The sequence below is a fragment of the Cricetulus griseus genome, chromosome 8, assembly GCF_003668045.3.
Source record: "Cricetulus griseus strain 17A/GY chromosome 8, alternate assembly CriGri-PICRH-1.0, whole genome shotgun sequence".
Taxonomy (NCBI): Eukaryota; Metazoa; Chordata; class Mammalia; order Rodentia; family Cricetidae; genus Cricetulus; species Cricetulus griseus.
This window is the reverse complement of record NC_048601.1, coordinates 19521171-19537904: the sequence shown is the minus strand read 5'-3', so window position 1 is coordinate 19537904 and position 16734 is coordinate 19521171. Positions and strand designations below refer to the sequence as shown.

Below are 16734 nucleotides of genomic sequence, written 5' to 3'. Positions count from 1 at the left end.
CACTTGCCCCATGAGGACCCGGCCCCAGCTGGCTCAGGGTTTGCGCCCATCGCAAGCCTCTTCTCCCCGGAGCTTACTCTGTCCGGATGAGGGCAGGAAGTGGGAGGAGCTGCATTGGGGCTGTCACAGACAAGGGACCTCTGCAGAGTCTTAGGGTGAGCCAGCAGCCCTGCACAGGGAGGGCCACACCCTCCTTCCGTTGCTGTAGAAACGGCTCAGGCCCTTTTTGTGACTCTGAGCTGAATAGGCTTACTCCTCCTGTCCAGGCCCAAACTATCTTTCACCTCAGCCAAAAGAATACATCTCTCCCCCATCTCATTTTTTCTCTTCCCAATTAATGGATCAGCCAAGATATGAAAGAAATTCCAGGACCCTGAGATAAAAGTTGGTTGGACAGACCAGACTGGAAAATTTCCAAGCCCCTTCAGAAACAGTATGTAGAATTTCATATGAGATGTACACGTCGCGGGAGCATTTTGTCTGCACCACTTTTCAGAAAGCACCATATGGAATTTTAAGTGACACTGGCTTGTCCTGAAGGACTCTGGTGCAAGGAGGGGGGCTCACTTTTTCAAACGGAGTTGAGTTTTTAGTCTTCAGGTCCTTAGCCACTTACCAAACGAGTATCCGCAGCAGCTTGTGCAGGACAGACTTTGGTAAGTTTGTGTGGACTGTGAGCAGGGAGCTGTTGATGCTGATTTATTTTTTGACACGGTGTCACTATGCAGCCCTGGTCGGCCTGGAACTCACTATGTAGACCAGGCTGTCCTTGAACCGGAAGACATGCACCTGCCTCTGCAGACACCACATCCACTGCGGATGCTGTGTCAGTAACAGGACGGATGAGCAAGGGAAGAACAGAGGAGAGACCACAGGTCAGTGGCAGGTGGAAGAGCAGCTTTGAGAAACCCTGTTGGTGGAATGGTTTAGAACTGCACTTGGGCACCTGTTGGTGGTGCCAGTAACTGACTGAAAGGTGCGCTCATTACTGTTCTTTTCACAATAGCAAGGAAATAAACTTAGCATAGTTGCATACAGCATAGTGGCATACAGACACTATGACATTTTATTCAGCACTAATAGGTTCTGTGACAAGCCAGACGTCGTCTGTCTAAAGCACAGACATGATGCTGTGGCAAGTGGGTGTAGGTAACACAAGACCAGAAAGCTGTAGTGGGCAGGGAGATGCCACATGAGCCAAAGGAGGAGAATGTTTTCAGGGTATGATGATTGGGGTGGGTAAAATTGGGTGAGAAAAAGGTATGAGGCTGGCAATTGACGGTTATTAATGCTTGTAGCTAGGCAAGTTTTAGCACACCTTGAGGGAGATTTTGTGTCTGAGTGTATGTATGTATGTATGTATGTATGTATGTATGTATGTATATATGTGCACCACTGGAATGCAGGTGTCTATGGAATCCAGAAGAGTTACATCTGCTGGAACTGGAGTTACAGGTAGTTTTAAGGCACTGGATATCAAATCTGGGTCCTCTGCAAGAGCAACAAGTGCTCTTATGCACTGAGCCATCTCTCCTGCCCGAGGGAACTTTTTTTTCTCCATTTTGTTTTTTTTTTTTTAATTTAAATTAGAAACAAGACTGTTTTTACATGTCAATTCCAGTTCCCTCCCCCTCTCCTCCTCCCCTGCCCCCACTAACACCCTACCTATCCCATACCCTTTCTGCTCCCCAGGGAGAGTGAGGTATTCCATGGGGGGTGTCTTCGGAGCCTTTAATATCCTTTGGGATAGGGCCTAGACCCTCCCCCGTAGTCTAGGCTGAGGGAGTATCCCTCTATGTGACATGGGCTCCCAAAGTCCATTCCTATGCTAGGGATAAGTTCTGATCTACTACAAGAGGCCCCATAGATTTCTGGGGCCTCTTCACTGACACCCACATTAATGGGGTCTGGATCAGTTCCATGCTGGTTTCCCAGTGATCAGTCTGGGGGCCAAGAACTGTTCAGGTCAGCTGTTTCTGTGGGTTTCACCAGCCCGGTCTTGACCCCTTTGCCCATTACTACTCCTTCTCTGCAACTGGATTCCGGTTCAGTTTAGTGTTTAGCTGTAGGTATCTGCTTCTACTTCCATCAGCTGCTGGATGAAGTCTCTAGGATGGCATATAAGTTAGTCATCAATCTCATTATTAGGGGAGAGCATTTAAGGTAGTCTCTCTACTGTTGCTTAGATGGTTAGTTGGTGTCATACTTGTAGATCTCTGGACATTTCCCTAGTGCCTGATTTCTCTTTAAACCTATACTGCCTCCCTCTCTGATGGTATCTCTTATTTTGCTCCCCTCTATTCTTCCCCCTACACAACCTTCCTGCTCCCTTATGTCCTCCTCACCCATCCTCTTCTCTTCTTCCGAGGGAACTTTCAAATACAAAGTAATAATATGGATCAAAAGAAAAACCAAATCCCTCAAATGAGGGCCAGTGAGTAGTTGATATCACTTAACAGTGGTTATTGTTCAAAGCATACAAATTAACTGAGTCCCAGGTAACTAGGGAGTATGTGGCAGGATGACCTTGAGTTCAAGAACAGCCTGGGCTATATAGGAAGCCCTGTCTCAAAACCCAGAACCCAAACCACACAGAACAGCAACTGAAGATTAGGATCTCAAGGGGAATTGGTGGAGCAAGTAAGGTGGTGAATGATAAGAAAACATACAAAAGTCAATAGGGTAATGCTCACTTTAATCATAATCATAAAACTGCTTCTTTTCATGCTTAACACAGATGTCTCACAGCTGTGAACTAGGCAAGGAAATGGACATTTTATGGTAAACATTAAATTTTTTTATTAAAAAGTGATCAGGAACAGGTTGATATTCTCATCATAAAAATAATTACTTATATTGACAATGAATCTAAGTTTCCTGAAAAGCTACATTAGCTAATACGGGGTGACAAGTTGACAGCCAGCCTTCCAAACCCTGGCTTAATCTGAAGTGATGAAGACACCGCTTCCCCTTGCTTATGTTGATCACCGAAGACTCATTTTACCAAAGGTAGACAGACAAGACAGGTGGATACATGGTATCAAAGAACACATTTTAAACACTTTCACTTTGGACAATGAAAAGTTCATAAAGTGTTATCACATTCTATCTGTTGTACGATAGCCATGCTGCAGTTATAGTAATCATTTTAATATACACTAAAGCAGAATTCTCACTAAGAAAGACCTGGATAAACAGCAAGCCAATAATAAGTCTAAAGAAACGTAGCGGGAAACATTTCAGAAACACCTCCTGAAGGAACCCAGATGCGCCCCCTTGCCAGACAGACACTCTGAACAGATGTGCCAGAGCCCTAAGTGACAGTGACTTATGAAACAGGAAAACACAACATGTCCTTCAGGAGTGGCATGAGGAGAACCCTCAAGAACCCTTTGCTGAAGGACAGAAAAGTTCTGTGAGACCAGAATCACACAACAGGCAGAGATCCTTCACGTGACTCATTAAAGGGTCCTCCATGTGCAAGCTGAATACAACTAACTTGCAGGACTGAGGGTCCCACAGGTCCTTTCCTGCTACCGCACTTGGCTACTTGTGACATTTGGGTGTAAACGCTTAACTGGTGCTAGTCGGGAGAGGCCCAGGCGGAGGCTCTGACTCGGGGACTTGGTGGATGCTGCTGCCAGCGGGCTACTGCTAGAGCTTCTGCTTCCAGAGGCGGCTGCAAGAAAACACAGGCAAACAAGCGGTTAGGTGTTGTTCTGCTCTACAGAGCCCGTCAAGGGCAGCACCAGATCAAAAGAATGACCCACACTGGAGCTCAGGAAGAGCACAGGGCAGCCAAGCATCATCATCTGAAACCCCAACTCTAAAATGTCTTCAACTTTTCTGGCTGCACAGCAAACAAACATATACAGACAAATTCAAGTTTGCCAAGGCATTAATATTTGTTACATGTTACAATGCTCAAATGCCCCAGGCCTGAGGACTCTGAAACTGTAGAGGGTAACAGGTCTTGAGGCAAAATTCTATTGACAGGAAAAAAAAAATGCCCCTTGACTCTGTGATAGTCAGGGATGTATCTGTAGATTTCTGATGTAAGAACGTCTCTGTTTACTGCAGTTTTATTTATAGTAATGAAAACAAATCATACTTATCTTGAAGCCTAATAAGGAAATAGTAAGACAATAAACTGAAGCACTAAAAACACTGGTTTGGAAGAACATGAAAAAACACAGGACCTGTTCACACATAACTCCTGTGATGAGGAAAGAGCTACCAATGGCAGCTTTCTAAGCCGGTGCCCTCAACAGCAAGTTGCCATACCTGGTGGGATCCACTTGGGTCTCTTGCCTTCAGCTGAAGGGCTGCACATTTTTGCTGGTTTCCTTGTGGACTCAGAAGGAAGTCCAACTGCCTGGGGTAAGGATAGAGATCCTGACTTGATGGCAGCTGGAGCCACATCAACTGAAGTCATTGAATTACATAAAAAAAAAAAAAAAAAAATTGTCATACAGGAAGATAATGTTCAAGTCTAACACACATACATACATACATACATACATACATACATACATACATGATGAAGTCTCATACCTTCCAAAAAATTCAAAAGGCACAGATTACAAATTTGGAAAAAAACAAACACATAAACAAAAAACATTTACTGTCCAAGTGAGGCAGTGCCTTCCTGAAGTCCCAGTACTCCAGAGGCTGAGGCAGAAGGATCTCAAACTCAAAGCCAGCCTGGGCTACAAAGTGAGATGATCTCAAAAGACCAAACATCTCTGAGAGCAAGCCTAAGGACCACGACTTTGGATGAGCATTTCTGTACCAGGCAAAGTGCCAGACACGAACTTTCACCCTTTAGGACAACTCCCACCTGAGGACCACTAAGTCACTATCATGTAAGTGGACAGAGAGGTTAAGCAAATTTGCCTGTAGTTTGACAGCTGTTGTTGGAGCACTTATTAGAAACATGGTTTGACATCAAAGGTCACACTTTTACAATTAATGCCTCTTCTTATGTGTTGGAGCAGTGTTGAAGACCCAAGGGTTACAAAGAACACACTATGTGGCCAGCTTGTTCTCAAGGAACTGATTGTCCTGCACTGCACATCAGCGGGAGAACAGCAAAGTGAAGAGCTGTGTCTACTCCAATGTGCTGAAATTCCAGGGACGCTCAGTAGGAGGGACCTTGGAATCTCTCGTGTGTTTAGGGGTTCAGAGGAGATGATCATGGGCTGAACCGAATCATGACCGAGGACAAAGATGAGTGAGGGAGTTTTCTTGGCAGAGAGCAGAGTAGGCAACGACAGAGCACAAGCTCCTGAACTGATTTAACATGGGTGGAGCAGGAATCTGAAGGGTGGGAAAGGTGAGAAGTACAATCAGGGTACTGGCATGTACCCACAGGCCATGTAAGGAGTCTGGCTGTTCACAATATTAAGTTTTCTTAACAGTGACTTCCATAAGACACCTGCCAGAAGACTGAGGCAGGAGGATGAGAAAGTAAGGCAAAAAAAAAAAAAAAAAAAGGTATCAATAAGTAAAACAAATCTTATTAATAAAGTAGTATTTTGTAATAACCTATTATATAATACAGGCTCAAAAATAATCTAACTTTTGAGCATAAGAAACGGGTGTTCCATGTCCAAGTTGTCACAAATTCTCACGGTAATAATGACACTAAGGTGTTGCAAATGGGTTCTCAAACAGAGATCATGTTGTGCAGGAAAGCAAGGACTTAAGCTCATGCAGGTCTCACTGTTTAACCATCCAGACAGCATGGTCCAGTCTCTAAACGAACATATCTGGGATTGATCTCCTGATCCTCACTGATGCGTACAATTCCAACACATACTGAGATACCCTGAATGTCAGTGTTCTGACTGTAAGATGTGGGCTCAGGGTGTTTGCAGGGATGGCTGCGTGCTAATGGGTGGAGGAGCCACACTCATTGTCCATGTGGCTACCAGGGCTCAGTGTTCTCAGCTTTTCTCCCCATCCAGGATTCCTTTTAACTAGAGACAGTGTTAGCAAAATGTTGCAGATGACAAAGGCAAAGATCCAAAAACAACAAACAGGACTCTAGAAAATGAAGAGTTTGAGAACAGGCTTACCTGATGCCTCATATTTGTGTTTTGATTTCTTTTCTTTTTCCACTGCGGGTTTTCTCTGCACTGCTTTCTTCTTTGTTTCTTTAACTTTATTTTTCCTCACTGAAAAGTCTTCATCACTTTCTTCACTCTCATCAAAATTAGAATCATTTTCTGAATCCTCACCTAAAACACAAAATCACATATTCTGTTTTTGTTTTAAAAAGTGAGACTTCTGTTGTCTCATCTGGAATGGCCTCAATGTCACTCTACACACTTGAGATGTTCTTGCCTCTGAAAGCTTTCCTAACCTCAAACAGCCTCTTCTGTCATGAAATAACAAGCCCCACTTCATTCCCACCAGACTTTTATAACCCCGCACGTCCTTCTCCTTTGTAGTGCTTTATCTTCTACAGTCCCAGGGCTCAAACCCTGGAAACCACACTCGCTAGACAGGAGTCCTGCCACCGAGCTGCCTGGGGCCCTTCAGCTTGCACACTGTAACTCTAAAAACATTACCTATGCATTTACTGTCTGTGACCCCTCATTAGAACTTTAACAGTTTTGCTCATTACTGTCTGCCTAGCAACTAGAATATAGTAAACATTATAGGCATCAAATATTTGTTCAGTGAGTGTTTATGAACAGGTCTGTTAATAGCTGACAGAAGGTTAAAATCTAAAATGTTCTATCTGACTGGTACAGACTTCTTCTTTTAGATTTTGAACATTACGATGTTGTCCAAGTCACCATATTTTCTCTTTGCCCTAATTTCTACTAAGTCTTCAAGCAACTGATAATAAAATTGTTTCATACCACTTTCAACTCAAAATACTTCCTAAGTTTCTCCTAGTTATAGAAAAGCTGGAACCTGTTAGAAAGGTTGAGTTGCTTCACAGCTAGTGGCGGACCAGACTGTCTCTTCGGCCTCTTCCCAAGAGTTCCCCCTGAATGTGCTTGTCTGTCCCACTGCTCATGCTTTTCCCTCAGTCAGAAATGTGACTTTGTCCTTGGTTTTTCTAATGCTGCTTGTCTGTCCAGAGAAGGTTAAAGGTTACCCTACACAGTTTCTCTCTTTATGGCTGAGCTCAACTTAACTGTTCTGTGAGTTTACCGATGTCAAAGGCTCAACACAGTGCTTTGCACACACCCTGCTCTCCAAAAAGTTTTTACTGAATCCCCACAGAATGAGCTTGAAGGGGGGGGGTGTAGCTCACCAGTTGCACTGTCCGGCTCGGTGTCATTAGCACTGCTGCCATCACTGTCTTCAGAGAGCACCCTCCTCTGCGGAGCCTCAGCTTCAGATGTTATTTTTTTCTCCCCTTCAACACTGCTGGCATCCTCCTCCTCCACAATCTTGTCCAAATCTTCTGGAGACAGGAACGTCAGTGAGAACTCTGGGTAGACTGTTGTCTTCGTCTGCTTCCAATAACACACTACACAGGTTACGCTGGGATGAAGTCTATCACTCTCCCAGCAATAGACTCTGGTTTTAAGGGTTAGTCTGAGACTCTAAAGAGTCATGCCAAAGAATTTTCCAGATGGTACTGGGAAGATGCAGCCCTTGAGTGGTCACCTGCTGTGCAGTGGAGGGCCTGAGTGGTCATGACTGTCCAGTGGGGAAGAAAGGAGGTGTGCAGTCAGAAAGAGTAAGACTAAAGCATAAAGAAACAAAGGCCAGGGGATAGAGAACCTTGGGACATGGGAAGACCTTGTTCTAGCTACAGGCACAGGAACTTAAACAAGTAAGAAAAATAGCACTGTGAATGAACCGTTATTAACATCAAAACTTACCTGAATTAACACTGGTTACACTGCAGTTGGAGATAGGAGGAGACTTATCCGATATTTCTGTTTTCCTATCACCTTGGCTGTCAGTGCCTAGCATAGGAAGTAAGCAAGGAACTTCAGATGCATCCCAGTCAGTCAGGGTCTAAAGAGCAGGAGGATGGCCCACTGCATACACACACACTGGAGCATACACACACACGGACTGGAACACACACACACACACACACACACACACACACACACACACACACACACACACACACACACACACACACACACACACACACACGGACTGGATGAGCCATCCCAGACTCACAGACAAACACACACTGGAACATACAAACACACACACACAGACTGGATGAGCCATCCCAGACTCACAGACAAACACACACTGGAGCATACACACACACAGACTGGATGAGCCACCCCAGACTCACAGACACACACACACTGGAACATACAAACACACGGACTGGATGAGCCACCCCAGACTCACAGACAAACACACACTGGAACATACAAACACACACACACAGACTGGATGAGCCATCCCAGACTCACAGACAAACACACACTGGAACATAGAAACACACGGACTGGATGAGCCACCCCAGACTCACAGACAAACACACACTGGAACATACAAACACACACACACACAGACTGGATGAGCCATCCCAGACTCACAGACAAACACACACTGGAACATACAAACACACAGACTGGATGAGCCACCCCAGACTCACAGACAAACACACACTGGAACATACAAACACACAGACTGGATGAGCCACCCCAGACTCACAGACAAACACACACTGGAACATACAAACACACAGACTGGATGAGCCACCCCAGACTCACAGACAAACACACACTGGAACATACAAACACACAGACTGGATGAGCCATCCCAGACTCACAGCAGCCCAGTGGTTTTACATGGAGGGGCTAGCACATATCAAGAGTTTGGGCTCTAAAATAAGATTCAGGTTTACAGTCAGATTCCATATGAAAACATGCTTATCTTCCCTACATTTAATTTCCCTGTCTATAATAAGAAGATAATGTCTTATATGATTATTGCAGAAGATTAAATTCAAGTGGGAACTGCTTATTTTATGACCAATACAGTCAATAAATATTACTTCTGTATGGACAAATCATGCTCATGCCAATTTAAGCTCTGTGGTGGCTTGAATGAGAACTGTGCCCATAAGCTCACATATTTGAACACTTGAGCCCCACTGGCAGCACTGTTTGGGATGTGGAGCCTTGCTGAAGGAAGGAAGTCACTGGAGGCCTTAAGTCCCCTTCCAAGTCACTCTCTCAGCTCCCTGGGTGTGAATAGGATCAGCCATCTTTCTGCTCCTGTACCTGCTGCCATGCTCTCCCTGCCATTAGAAACTCTTAACCTCTCTGGAACCCAAGCCAAAATAAACTGTCTTCTATAAACTGCTCTTGGTCATGGTATTTTATTACAGCAACAGAGAAGAAACTGATACAAACTCTTTCCAATCATTACAACCTAAAGAACAATAAGGAGTTAGAAAGTTTACACAGTGTGCATGCATCCTGCATTTCAGATTTAACACCATAAAACAAGACCAGTCTCAAGCATTTAGAGAACCTTTAAATGATGATGTTGATAACATTAAGTCCCTATGCGATGAAGAACATTACTCAATGAGTGCTACTTCTAAGAAAAATTCCTGCTATACATTCCAGTCTTTTGAGATGAGTTCTGTTCCCCTAATTTTAGATATAGTATACGATGACACTCTCGAAATTTCTGATTCCTGATTCATAGTCTTCTCAATCAAAATGGTTGATTTTTAAAGAAGTAAATAACTTTAAAAGACTCACCCACATCATCATATGCTACACAGTTACAGAAAAAAAAAATTCAGAGGTGAAAAATCACAGAGAAATCTAGAAGTCATACCCTGAAGTCTACTGAACTTTCTATGAAGGTTGGTGCTTCTAATCTTAATAGGTCACATAAATTATCATCATTAGGTCACATTCAAGAAATTTAGATTTAGGGCTGGAGAGATGGCTCAGAGGTTAAAAGCACTAGCTGTTCTTCCAGGGGTCCTGAGTTCAACTCCCAGCGACCACATGGTGGCTCAAAGCCATCTACAATTCAATCTGGTGCCCTCTTCTGGCATGTAGGCAGAACACTGTATATGTAATAAATAAATAAATCTTAAAAAAAAAAAAAAGAAAGAAATTTAGATTTAAAAGCTAAGGAATTGGAGTGTTAGGACTGTACAGATCATTTGATCAAGATTGGACTCTTACTGCATAGCATCCTGCTGTCACAGAGTAAGTCCCAAGCTCCTTTATGTGCCAAGCAAAGAAATGTATGTGTGGGACACTAACAGAGCTGAATAAAGAACTGAATCCATAGGTGCCCTCTGCCAAATTCTCTATTTATAGATCAAATGAATTCCTTCTTCTGTGAAGGTCTACTCTAAAAAATGATCACAAAAAATGTAAGACACTTTTAAAGATAAACACAGGAAATAGAATTACTTTTCTCTTGAGAATTCTGCACTTGGTTGGTGACTGCTGGAAGCTCCTTCACAGATAAAGCCAGGGCAACTTCTAGGCCTCGCTGGAAGACCTTGTCATCTAAAGCCATCCTAAAATAGATGTGTGAAACAATGGGGTTTTAATTTCAATTAGAGCACTAATACCATTAAATCTAAAGTTCCAGATTTTCCTGTATTAGTACTTAAGAGCAGCTACTTTCCAAAAATGTTCCTAGCATGTCCTTGACTGACTTGAGACTCCTAAAACGTAGTGAGGTTGTGTTCTATACAGTTGTGGCAGGAGCAGCCTGCACCTCTGCTGACTACTGTTCTTGCAATTGTCCGTTTTCTTTACTCTCAGTTCTGCCTACAAAGCTCTGGTTTAATGTAAGACAGATTCAGTTCAAAAAATCACTCCCACCCAGAGAGCTCTTCATCTCATCCATCGCCGTGACAGATGTAACTCTTACAATAAATGTATTTGTACCTCTGTTCTCCCAATCTAGATTTTAACAAATATTTCACTACATACTGTGTAAAGACACTATCTTGGTGGGAATACTAAAAGTACTCTCAAGGTGTCTTCAAGGTGAATTAGGAAGATGGAGAAATAAGCCATACAAATAATTAGTCCCCAAAAGGCAGATTGTAAAGCCTTCCCGCTCAAGTTGACAAATAGTTCTAATGACTGTAACAGGAAAGCGCAAAGACAGATGAGGAAAAATTACAAAAGGGGAGAAAACCGAAATGTACCTTGAAGAACTATTATTTTTTAAGTAAATTATACTGGTGGGGATGAATATGGTCTTAATAATTCTATGTATGTATGAAACTCATAAGGTTTTATTGAGATATAATTCATGTATTATAAAATAAGTTTTCTTTCCCCTCCTCTTCTCCTTGAGAAAGGCATCCTGTATCCTAAGTTGCCCTCAAAACTTAGCAAAATATAACCTTGAACTTCTGGTCTTCCTGCTGAATAAAATCCAGGAACTCCTGTACAGAAGGCAAGAACTCTACCATTGAAGCTCCATCCACAGCCCCACTAAAACCCATCATTTTAAGGGAGATAATTCAGCAGCTTTCATTATCTTGGAGTTTGGAAAGCATCATCACCATCATTTAATTTTAGAACACTTCATTATCCACACCCATCAGCAGCCTGATTACCCTGGGCCTGCTGGTTTTATGTCAACTTGACATACTTTACAGTCATTTTGGAAGAGGGAACCTCAATTAAGAAAATGCCCTCAACAGATGGAACTCTGAGTAAGTTTGTGGTACATTTTCTTGATGTGGGAGGGCCCAACTCACTCTGGGCAGTGTCATATCTGGGCTTGTAATCCTGGGTACTGGGAGAAAGCAGGCTGAGTAAGTCATGAAGAGCGAGCCAGAAAGCAGCACTCCTCCATGGCCTCTGTATCAGCTCCTGACTCCAGGTTCCTGTCCTATCTTCTCTAAGTGACCATGCTGTGCAACTCTAAGCTGAAACCGTTCCCCTCCATTTTGCTTTTGCCCATGGTGTTTTAGCATGGCAGTAGAAACACTAACTGGGACATCATCACCCTTCTCTCAGTCCCAAACAACTAGTACTCCATCTTCTGTTTGCATGGATTAGTTTATTCTGGACACTTCACACAAATGGAACAATATGTAATATGTGGCGCTGTGCCTGGTGTGCAAAGTATGGCATTTCCAGGCTCATTCATATTACAGCATGTATCTGTTGGTTATTTTTTCTGGCTGTGCCCATGACAAGAGAACTCATTTTATTTAACCAATTGTTGACTGACAACCATCCAGTTGCTTTCCTGTTTTTAATACTATGAACATTGTTATAAACATTGACATGAAGTGGACATATTTTCAGTTTCCTTGGGTACTACGTCAGCCATGCTTAAAGCAGTCCTATGTTTTGCCGGGCGTTGGAGGCACACGCCTTTAATCCCAGCACTCGGGAGGCAGAGGCAGGCGGATCTCTGTGAGTTCAAGGCCAGCCTGGTCTCCATAGCGAGTGCCAGGATAGGCTCCAAAGCTACACAGAGAAACCCTGTCTTGAAAAACCAAAAAACAGTCCTATGTTTAATATAATGAAGATTGCTAATCTATTTACCTGGGTACCTGCACCCATTCTATAATCCCACCAATTCTACAACTGCCACATCTTCACTAACACTAACACCACCTAGTGGGTGAGAAGAATTATCACACTGCAGTTTCCCCTTTTGTTTCCCTGACAGCTAATGATGCCCTGAATCTTTTCATGTGTTTGCTGATTACTTCTGCACCTTTGGAGAAATGCTCATTCGGATTTTATATGTTGAAATTGGACTATCAGCCTTTTCACTGCAGAGCTTAAGTGTTTTTTATATACTTTGGATGCAAGTTACTTAAGTTGTATCTGCAAATGTTGTCTCCACCCCTTCCTTTCTGCACTATAATTTTGGGGTCTCTTAGGACTGCCTTCCCTTTCTTGGTACCAATGATGAGATGTCAGGGTTAGTCTAGACACTATAGGACCTTGTCTTTGTTGGACAGATCATGCAGGATAGTGAGAAAATATCTTTTATCTATTGGGACAAAATGGTTTAAAATGTTTGTTTTAAAACTGCCCTTACACTTATCCTTTCAACAAAGTAGCTTTGTTGAGATCTGAAGGGGCAGAGAGAGGTACAGGGTTAGTAACATCATTATTTAATGTTACGAAATGTTGTTAATAAAAAAAAACCCCAAACCCTGTTTTTTTCCTTTTATGTTTGTGAATTTATTTTTCAAGCCAGGATATCAGAAAGCACTAAATGGTACCTCTCTGTGCTGCAAACATCACTCACCACCCACTCAAATTCCCATTTAAGTTGAGGTACTGAATGAGCAAGTCTGACGGACTCCAGACATTTTCTGTCTTACCTCTCACCTTTTTTTAGGGACTTTTGCTGGTAGGATTTCTTCGTTTTGGAGATTCTTCAAGTTAGGTTTTGGTTTGTCTTGCTTTAACTCCTTTGGCATGGTTTTGGACTTTTTGTTTCTAGGCATGGTTGCCGCAATAAAATCATCTATTTTTGCATAAATTAAAAAGAAGGAAAATTATTTTCTTGGTAGCTAAAATTCATTTACCCACATTTTATGCATAATCACATTTAATTTCAATACCTTAAAAAAATCAATAAAACAATTTGTCTCTACTTTCACTCATCCATCTCAAGATGAATAGTGGCCTGTTTTTTAGAAATATCATCCCATCAAAATCCAATTCACTGCAAACTACAAAGGTAAATTAAGACAGTTCATAAATGTCAGACATAACAATTAACTAAAAACCTACAGAACCATTATGAAAATTGGAAGGAAATGATTTAACTAAACTCCACAATGTAGCCCAGCATGTTTACAAAGGTACATCAGTAGTAAAAAAACAAGCCTAAGGGAACAGAAAGCACCACTGACCAGCCCAAGTGGCTCCACATTGGCTGTCTATCTGATACCCACAGCCTTCCTCTGCTCCGATCAACTCTCCCAACCCACTGCTACTTCTCACAGCCCTTTCAAGACTCCTGTGGTCCTTCTCGGGATACTCAAAAAAAAAAAAAAAAAAACCCATGTATGACACACGAATGTAGGATCACATACTTTTAAAAACAATTAACATATTTCTTTCGCACTTCCACATACAGAAATATAATTTAGAATTTTTTGCACATTCCACCCCACCTAGTATCATGAACACAACTGGCAACCTGTAAGTACCTGGTCACATAGCTTTGACAGTGATAGAGGCTAAAAGTTATCTGCTATACAGTATTTTTCTCAAGTTGAAGACCCACTTAATGCAAGAGATTTCTCTGAACAGAGAAATTACTAAAGTGCTCGACTTAAAGGAAACTATGCTGGTGTGGAAAGGAAGTGTAATAACTTACTTCTAGGATAAGGTTATAGCTCAGTGGTAGAGTATTTACTAAGCACACGGGAAGCCCTGGGACTAATCGCCAGCACACATGGAGGAAAAAAGTATTCTACTACAAATACATAGTAACTTAATGAAATGTTTCTCAAACTTTGATCAAAGTTCTAACAACAAAGACAAACATAATACGGCAAAGCTTAAGCCTCCTAAGCTTTCAGAGTCTAATTTTTCCATATCTAACTCTGAGGAAATAAATTTCTCAATCTGTTAAGCAAAAGTAAAATGCTCTACTTACCATCAGAGTCACCACCAGAGTCCTCAAACTGTGAGTAATTGACTGGTTTTTTATTTCTATGATCAAGACAGAAAAATCTTCATTAATACAAATACTAACTTTTTACTTTCACCTTAAAGTTATTAATAGTCTTGAAGAAAGGAAAATGTGTTTGAAGTCTCCTAGAAGTACTTTAATCCAAAATATTATTTGCATTTAACACCAAGAACTTGGCATTAGCTGAAAAGCCAAAACCATACCTAATAGACATGATGTGGGAAAAAAATTAATTCAGGAAACCCCCAACATAAGGAGAACACAAATAATTATCAATTAAAACTTATATTCTGTTTAGTGGCTATTGGGCATTTATAAATTACTTTGTACTCGTTCTTTGTTTACATTATAAAGTATCTCTTCAGTTTTAGCATATTTTTTTTAAAAAAATCCCTTAGAGGTGGAGTCATGGTGGTTAAGAATATGTACTGCTCCTTTGGAGGACCTGAATCTGGTTCCCAGCATCCATGCCAGGCAGCCCACAACCACCTGTAACTCCAGCTCTAGGGGGTAAAAATCCTCTGGCTTCCTCTGGCATTTGCACTCATATACACATACCCACACAGACACACACAGACACAGAGACACACACACATACACCTAAAAACAAAATCAATATTTAAAAGAAATCTTTCCATAATACCAAATAATGTCTTTCTAATGGAATGGACACTTTAAAATAGTTTGTTCCTCCCGTCGTTGTAGGCAGAAGAAAAGGTTCTCAATGTGAAAAAAAGGATGATTCCCCCCTCTAGGAAAGTAATGCAAAGTTGTCCAGTTTTCCCTTCTGTTGTGTATTAAATGCCCCATATAAACAAGCTTGTTGTTTCCAGCTGCCTGCTCTTTCAAGCAAAAACAGAGTTCTGTCAAAGAGACTTGTCCAGTTGTGTGTCCTTTGGTGAACCACCGTGTGTGCCTTCCCACAGCCTCACACACCTTAAAGGAGGTGTCCATGCCACTCTCCCACCCTTCAGAGTTTAAACATTTGACAGCTGCAGGAAATACGACAGCATCTTTTAAAACTCTGGGACTGACAATTAGTAAATAAAACCAAAAGCCTCCTAAAAAAGGTAAGTACAAAAATCATCCACCACGTAGCTCAGTCCCCAAGTTGACAACCTTGATTCTGTCCTTGTCTCCACATCTCCATATCAGCTTGTCAGAGGTACCTAAACTCACCTGCTCCATCTCCACACAAACACTGTGTCAAGTCACAATCTGGTGATAAGTTAGCCTTCCACACTCCTGCTCCCACTCAGGTCTACCAACAGCCAGTGACCTTTATAAAAGTAAAGTCAGAATAACTCCCACCTGCCTATGCTGAAACTACTCATCTCCCATTGGTCTAGAATAAAATCCAAACTCCTTTCTCAAGCATGGCCAAGCTCCAGGGCCTTGGCTTCTACTTATCTACCGAGAATGCCTCTTAGGTTTTGTCTATTCTGAAGTAGGCCTTTCCTCTTTCCCACTGGGTGCTGACTTGGCCCCAGGCCCCGTCTTCCACGAGGGTAACCTCCAGCTCTTAGTACAGTACAAAGTGAATTCACTAAGTCTATTTTTGGTCGGCTGTGCAGTACTGGGGATAGAACCTCGGGCCTTTCATGTACTAGGCAATCACTCCACCCCCGGGCCATAGCTTCGGTTATATACTAAACGGGCGGATGGCAGCCGTGATCACGGACAGTAGATTGCAACCGTACAACGGAGAGCAGAGAGGACCTGGAGGTGCGTGACGGGTCACTACGACTCAAACGGGCCCTTCTGCCTAGGGAAGGGTTGGGGGCCATAAAACAGGCAACAGCTGCAAAGGGAGGCCGAGGGCGGGAAGCAGGATGCTGGGTCCGCCACTCCGCAGCGGGGGCTGGCGACGGTCCCCTCCTTCAGCCCCGAGCGACACCGGCCTCCGGCGTGCCCCCGCGCATCCCCCTGCCCCGCGGGACGTCACCAGCGACTCACCGGGTAGGGCGCACCATGGTGCCCGTCCTCAGGCCGCAGGCGCCGCGATCCGGAGCCGGAGAGCAGCTGCGGCGGTTTCAATTCCCGCCCAAAACCGGACGCGGCGCTCCCCGCCCCGCCGCGCCAGCCCGCCAATCAGCGCTCGCCTGCCGGAGGCGG

General features: G+C 43.0%; 2 protein-coding genes across 8 annotated transcripts in view; both read right to left on the bottom strand.

Annotated features, from left to right (window-relative positions):
- The window catches only part of Dyrk4 (dual specificity tyrosine phosphorylation regulated kinase 4), a 40694-nt gene extending 40579 nt beyond the window's left edge, over nucleotides 1-115 (bottom strand). Inside the window, exon 1 of the mRNA XM_027428216.2 lies at nucleotides 78-115. Coding sequence (XP_027284017.1) covers nucleotides 78-115 — 38 coding nt within the window. The remainder of the gene's footprint in view (nucleotides 1-77) is intronic.
- Nucleotides 116-2678: 2563 nt separating this feature from the next.
- Rad51ap1 (RAD51 associated protein 1) lies at nucleotides 2679-16710 on the bottom strand. 7 transcript variants are annotated; one of them, XM_027428338.2, is made up of 9 exons: nucleotides 16576-16710; nucleotides 14584-14639; nucleotides 13302-13440; nucleotides 10389-10498; nucleotides 7851-7937; nucleotides 7274-7492; nucleotides 6081-6242; nucleotides 4285-4425; nucleotides 2679-3679 (listed from the first exon to the last, which is right to left on the bottom strand). In XM_027428338.2, exons 1-9 carry the CDS (start codon nucleotides 16590-16592, stop codon nucleotides 3534-3536), a joined length of 1077 nt encoding a protein of 358 aa, XP_027284139.1. In that variant the 5' UTR covers nucleotides 16593-16710; the 3' UTR covers nucleotides 2679-3533. The 7 variants fall into 7 exon arrangements, with proteins under 7 accessions (XP_027284139.1, XP_027284140.1, XP_027284141.1 ...); XM_027428339.2 differs by having other exon boundaries at nucleotides 7274-7426; XM_027428340.2 differs by having other exon boundaries at nucleotides 7274-7423.
- Between the last annotated feature and the right edge of the window lie 24 nt (nucleotides 16711-16734).

Coding starts and splice junctions, on each gene's coding strand:
- Rad51ap1 (XM_027428338.2), bottom strand. Junction 10,499..13,301: donor GCAAAAGTCCCTAAAAAAAG/GTGAGAGGTAAG, acceptor CATCTATTTTAG/GATGGCTTTAGATGACAAGG. Junction 6,243..7,273: donor CGAGCCGGACAGTGCAACTG/GTGAGCTACACC, acceptor TTTGTGTTTTAG/GTGAGGATTCAGAAAATGAT.